The sequence below is a fragment of the Pygoscelis adeliae genome, unplaced genomic scaffold (assembly GCF_000699105.1).
Source record: "Pygoscelis adeliae isolate BGI_AS28 unplaced genomic scaffold, ASM69910v1 Scaffold14, whole genome shotgun sequence".
NCBI classification, from domain to species: Eukaryota; Metazoa; Chordata; class Aves; order Sphenisciformes; family Spheniscidae; genus Pygoscelis; species Pygoscelis adeliae.
In genome coordinates this window covers 17002867-17009198 of record NW_008825109.1, presented here as the reverse complement: position 1 = coordinate 17009198, position 6332 = coordinate 17002867, and the positions used below count along the sequence as shown (strand labels likewise).

At 39.1% G+C, this 6332-nt stretch overlaps 2 protein-coding genes across 2 annotated transcripts in view; one reads left to right on the top strand and one right to left on the bottom strand.

Annotated features, from left to right (window-relative positions):
* Nucleotides 1–1246, top strand: part of ATP5J (ATP synthase, H+ transporting, mitochondrial Fo complex, subunit F6) — a 4850-nt gene extending 3604 nt beyond the window's left edge. Inside the window, exon 3 of the mRNA XM_009327794.1 lies at nucleotides 1124–1246. Coding sequence (XP_009326069.1) covers nucleotides 1124–1152 — 29 coding nt within the window. The 3' untranslated portion in view covers nucleotides 1153–1246. The remainder of the gene's footprint in view (nucleotides 1–1123) is intronic.
* The window catches only part of JAM2 (junctional adhesion molecule 2), a 17884-nt gene continuing 12717 nt past the window's right edge, over nucleotides 1166–6332 (bottom strand). The window contains exons 6-9 of the mRNA XM_009327795.1: nucleotides 5353–5460; nucleotides 4536–4551; nucleotides 3577–3610; nucleotides 1166–2412 (exon numbers count right to left, since the gene is read on the bottom strand). Coding sequence (XP_009326070.1) covers nucleotides 2380–2412; nucleotides 3577–3610; nucleotides 4536–4551; nucleotides 5353–5460 — 191 coding nt within the window. The 3' untranslated portion in view covers nucleotides 1166–2379. The remainder of the gene's footprint in view (nucleotides 2413–3576; nucleotides 3611–4535; nucleotides 4552–5352; nucleotides 5461–6332) is intronic.

The window sequence follows — 6332 nt, the reverse complement described above, 5'->3', positions numbered from 1 at the left end:
AGCGAGGGAGTGTGAGGCTTGGTGGGCATCTGGCAGCCAGCCAAGGTCAAGCCGCCGTAGTCAGTGACTTGTAATTCTGATCAGACTAACTGGAAATTCTAATTTAGACTAGGAACACACCTAAAAACGTTTTGGGTTTTGGTGGTATTTCAGTTGGATTAAGGAAGAATTTGGTGTCAGATTGTTACCGGTGCAAATAAAACAGAGCATCTGTAAAGTAGGATCTATGGCGTTTCCTTTTTTTTTTCCCCCCCAGTTTTAGGGATGTGGTTTCTTTATATTCAGTTTTATTTCTATGTAATATGTGAAACAATACATATTAAAATTTAGGATTTTTTTCATAATGAAACAGAATTTGTGTGATCACAGGAACAAAACAAAGGCAGGGGGGAGACCATGTTCTTTTACCACTGTTGCCTATCCTTAATCTAATTTCAACAAGTTTTCAAAACTAAGTGGCTAGATGGGTAGAAACTCAATTTTTTGTTTTAGTGAAGATTACTATAAGCTGAGCCTTACCTCTCAGACTCTTTGTAGCAAGGAGAACAGGCTTTAATAGCCCACCAGTCAAAAGCCCTAGCCCTTCTGAGTTTGCACCTTTGACATCAAGAACTCCTTCCTCAGTGCTTGTATGTGGAGAATATCTTTTGCTGAGCGGAGTTGAGATTGTGCACCCCATTCTGTTAATCAGCTATAAGACACTAAAGAAGAGGAAAGAAGAGCTTGGTTACTTGTTTGTGTATCAGAGCTATGTTGGAAATACTAGTGTCATGTCCAGTAACGTTCTGGTTGACTTCTTCAGTTTCTCTGCTGCCTTCTCCCCTACCCCAGGTGTTGCTAAAAGCTGTTTTAGCAGAACGTTACTGAGGTGTGTGTCTGTCTTAAACCTTACGCGTAACTCCTCTAAAGTGGAAAAGACCTGTCTCCAGCATAGTTTAGTCATTAGTGCTGCCCACATCCAATCACACCCCGATACAAAGTAAGCGGTGGTGTAGACTGCAGTGTACAAGAGCTTGCTTTAGCTTGCCAACTTAATGTTTGAATAACAGATGAATTGTGGTGTTCGAGGCTGGAATAAAAAGAGACTAATACGACTCTTCTCTCTCTCCCCTTCCTCCTTTAGAGCCCAACTTTGAGGAGTCTCCAAAGTGATCTCTGCAGGTTGTACCCCAAACAGCAGTGTACATCAATGGAGTTGCTGAACGTGGCACCAGTTGTAACTTAATAAATGCAGTGTTCCAGTTTGATTTCAGAAGCGTGAATAAGTTCTTAACTGTATGGTGAGCATAGTTAGCTATGATCATCAACTCTTCAGGTGACTGAGGCACCTGAGCGAGTAGTGTTTCTCAATGCTAACTGCAAAACTCCTTTGCCAGCCTACATTTTAGTGCTGAGAAGTTGTAACATCGGTAGTGATCCACCAAGAAGGAACTACTTGTTTTTCTGAGTTTGTGACATCCAAAAAGCTTCTGCAGAAAAAAAACCCCATGAACCCTAAATCTGTAGCAAAGCCCTACGGTAGTGATGGACCTGCACAGCCAAAAGCATAGGCACAAATACGCTAATACTACACTGCATCAGTGAACACACAAGTGATGAAGTGTTACTCTTATAGAAGCAACTGAAACCTGTTAATGAGGTTGTGAGATTTAAATTTCAGTAATTGAACTATTGACACAAACACTTCAGGTTCTGAGGAACTATTTATTTGTGACACTTCAACAGTTAGGGTCCAGATACTACAGCTTGACTTGTACTGGCATGATTTTTCTTCAGAATGAAATTACATATGCAGTCTACAGAGAGAGAGAGACACTTCCTTGGGGAAGAGAAGCTGTAAGCATTTTATATTGGACAATAAAACACTGCTTAAGCCTCAATTACAGGAAGCCTTATTCTGTCAGGATAGTGAGTTTAAGTCTGCACGACTACTTACGCACTTAGCTTTGCCAAATCTAATACAATGTCAAGGTACTAATAAGTCAGAATTGCAGGAGAGTTTGAGCCCTTGACAATGGTGGAGACATAAGTAGTAGAAGTAGTGGTAGCAAGGTCATCCATGAAAGTTATTTGAATAGATTGTTCCAAGCTGTAAGAGTGAATCCTGCATCGCTGCGTGTATACGTGAACAAAATGAGAAGTCTTCACACAAATTGACTTGTATATTCAATTTAGTTCTATCTTTAAGTTAAGGTTTTTTGGGTTTTGTGTTTTTAAACAGCAATCACAGACAGGTTGACTAGATCTAAACATTGGCAGTTTCTATTTTCAGCATGTAGTATGTGGAAACAGTATTTACAGAGTAGAGGTCAAAAGATCCCTTTGATACTTTTGTATAACAAGTAGTCATTTGATGTCCCTCACAGAGGCTGAAATCTTCTAAATAACAAAGGACTTGGTATGCTTGAAATCCTAAATGAAGGAAACAAGGTTACATAAGTAATAGTTGAAAGATTTTAGCTAGATTAACATTTAGTGTACATTTCAGAAGAAACTAAGGCATCGAGATTAAAGAGAAGCATGCCTGAAGCACTGTTAGTTAACGTTTACTCTTTTCTGGAAAGGGAAGTCCACAGAATGCACTGCTACACAGAACAGAAGTAATAACCTATTAAAAACTACAAGTATCACAACAGCTCTGTTGAGCGTCTGATTCTAAGTGCATTAATATTGATAAACAGATACCACGGCTCTTCAGAGTTTGTTCCTTCCCGCTCAGAGCAACCAGGGAGTTGGCCTCAGTAAGTTTCTTATATACGTACTAGGTGAAGGAACAAGCTTGCGCCATTTAGTACGTTCTGTTTTGGTGAAAGAAATGGGCGGCGTTCAGTGAACTTTTAAGGCTACTAATGTAGCCTTAAGCTACAGATAGTGAAATTAAGTTGCTCTTAGTTTGAGCTCCATTCTTTTTGCACTGATCTGAAAAGCTGGAGCAATGTATGTGCAGTTAAAGCCCTTGAGCCCTCTCGGTGAGGAAGGGGGGAAAAAAGCAGTAAGTTTAGCTTCCATATTTAGTCAAGCCTTCTGACCCACATTAATCTTAGAGGAATTAAGGCCCAAGCATTCTCTCACAGCTGCCTTGGGCTGTGTCTGAGTTAGTTTCCTTGGTTAACTGATACGTACAAGGAAGGCAGAGTGGAAGTCTTCACAAGAAATGGCATCATTAAGTGGACAGTATAGAGATGATATTGCCAAATAGCGTAAGGGTGTTACCTCTAGTTTATCTGACAGAGGGAAAATAATCATGAAAATGGGAAAGGAAAGGAATGAAAGAAGCTAATAGAACAGGGAAATGTAGGAAGAAGTAGGTAAAAGACAACCAGGTAAAAATCTGGTTAGTGTGGTAAAGAAAAAAATGGCAAAGTATGGAGCAAGGTGCTGTAGTTTTATGGCACTTTAGACTGAGTAACAGGAAGCTCTAAATGCAAACAGAGACAAGGTATCTCCAGGTGTTGGTGGCATGTATGGTTTGGCGGGTGTGTGGGGGGGTGTATGTGTGCAAAAACATCACAGATCTAAAGAATTTTGAAGACATCTAAAACTTTTTAAACACACTACTGAACGCAAAATACTTGCCTTTTCACTCGTAGATTGATAGTTGGCCTTCTTTCTGTTAACAGAACAGGAAAGGAACATAGGTTAAATAGCGACTTTTCTGGTGTCAGTTTTGACCCTTTGAGAACCTTATTTACGAATGCATTTTTCCAGATTTCCAGCAATCCTTAGGGTTTTTTCCCCTCTTAGAAAAAAGTTACAATAACAAATCCATTGAATGCTTTTAGATAGCTGTCATTATCTCGTGAACCACTGTCAAATTGCCTTCCCTAGCTTGTCAAGTCTTCCAGCTATGCTTTTTGTCTAGTTCATGGCCAGTATAAATCAGACAGTATTTTAAAGTAATATTTGTATTTCTCTTTACTATTTTTTTACCTGCTATCACCTAGAAGTGCTAAGATAAACTTTTAAAAGAAAAAAAAAAAAAGAAAAAAATTGGAGGCCAGCCTCTGATGAAGCACACAATTTTAGCCTTGTGTGGGAGCACTAAAACAGCTTGAGGAATTCTGACTTGCTACTAAGAAATTTAAATGCATGAAATAAATCCATATCAAAGGAGTAGACCAGACATCCTCAGAAAGTTTCCATCAGTCATAGTTTTACAAAACATTTCCTGAAATAATCTGTAGACATGGATATGAGGACAGTTCAGTTTGGTTCTGATCATCTTTTGTCTAGTTTGAAGAGGAGACAAAAGCGTGCCTGTAACTGAGTTACGGCTGTAAACCGTAACTGTGTAAAAAGACACATCTCCGCACATTTATCACAGTAGTAATGCTTAATTCATTTTCTGACCAGCACACTGGTTCTAATAAGGGAACCAGCTGGTGTGGAGGATCAGGTTTATTTCAGTGTTCAAAAAAGCCACTGTACAAGAATCATGTGAGAAAGGCCTTAAACAATCATCACAGTTACTAAATAATCAGAAATATAAATGAAGTTTGCAGTGATTTGTGTACTACTTGCATCAAGATACTTACTGGGAAGAGCTTTCCTCTGAAAAAGAAAAAAAAAAAAAGAATTAGCACAAGAAGAGTTTCCTTAGCTGACTTAAAGTTCTTTGAAATAGTTATTCATAGCTTATTCAGCTCTTCAGTTTCTAGAAGGAGTTTCTGAACCAAACGTCTTTTTGGTGTAGTGAGTTTAAACAGAAAAAGATTAGGTTGCTTTCAAAGGTAAATGAACTTCCAAGTGAACATGAACTCTAACAGCAGCTCCGTTGGCCTGTTACTTTCAGGCAGCGTTCCTTCTCAGACCCTGACATTCGGCATCCCTTCTTGATGTGCTGAACAGTACAGGCATTTACGGAGAGGGTTGCTTGGTGTCGAGGTTTTTGCAGCAATCCTTAGAAGCAAACTCTCTCCACGTGCACTTTCACTACGCCCCAGAAGAGAGCGCCAGTAATTTAGTTTCCCCTTCATCAGAACTCAGCCGCTCAGACCTTTTGGACTGAAAGGGAACTTGCACGGCTCGTTTTTAACATTGCCTTTCTTTGCCATTCCCTCTCACAACTAAAGTAAAGAGGCTCCAGGAACCAGGGTTCGGCTCGTTGCTTTCCCTGGATTGCCATTTGGTAGCCTTATGCAACTGCACAGATGTCTCCACATCATTCTTGAAGTACCTTTTACAGTAGAAGTTGGCAGAATAAAAATGTCTGCACAAAAAAGTTGCTGTTGTAACGCTCTTTAGCTTTAGTACCATGGTGTAAGAGCCTTCATGAAAAGGAGGACACCTTACACTCAGCAGAAGTACAGACATTTTTTTGACACAAGGAAGGAGTGATTTTATTTTACTTACTTGTAAAGTAGCCCTTTTTTTGGGCATAAAATACTCCAAGGCCACACAATGCCATTACCAGAGCCACAAATACTACAGCAGCGATGATACCGCTTACGTTAAGGTCATCTGTAATTATAAAACATAAGTAAGTCCAATGTTGTAAGTTGTAAAAATTTCCATTGGCTGGATTTTTTTCCCTAATTACTACAGGCACCTTTTGTATCTATAGGTGGTCTTTGGCCCAAGCTGCATAATTAATTAGTAACACTTCAATACAGATAAGCAGTCTAAAAGCACTACTGTATCACAGCCACATTAACAGGAGTGCTTGGTACACTTCAACTGCTTCGTTCAGGTCAAAAGTAAGGAAGAAAGAACAAGAGGGGTCAAGGGATACATACTCCTCATTAAACCTATCCCCAATAAGTATTATTCAAGCCATATGTCTCTACGGGAAAATCTCTCGAGATCTTTAAAAGTCTTAAAACAAGTGTTTTCATATAGTTAGTTTGCCTAAAATAACTGAAACAGCTGACGGCAATGTCAGGTCCCGGTCCTTAAATAACTTCAGGCGAGTTATTTAAGATTCAATGCTTTTTTTATTTTTAAACGGCAAGGCTTTTAAAAGTCAACACAATAAAGGCCACAAATATTTTAGTCCAGATGTCTAAAGTTCAACTCTACACTGAGCTACTGAAACATCTAGCCATGTTTATTTTGAAGGTGATGACCCATGCCCATTTCCTGATGTAATCACCAAGAGCTTCAGACAATCATTCATTTTAGGAAAAAACAAAAACATCAACAGGCAGAAACATTTTCATAGGTTTTTGTTGTTTGTCCAATTACTTATTTGGATCCTGACTTTAAGCATACATTAATATATGGTTGGGAATTTTACCCCCAAAACTGTCAATTTTTGTGCACTGGTTGACAGCAGTTTAGGACTTTGGTGAGTATTTCCGCAACAGAGGGATTCTATCTTGTTAGCTTGTGGA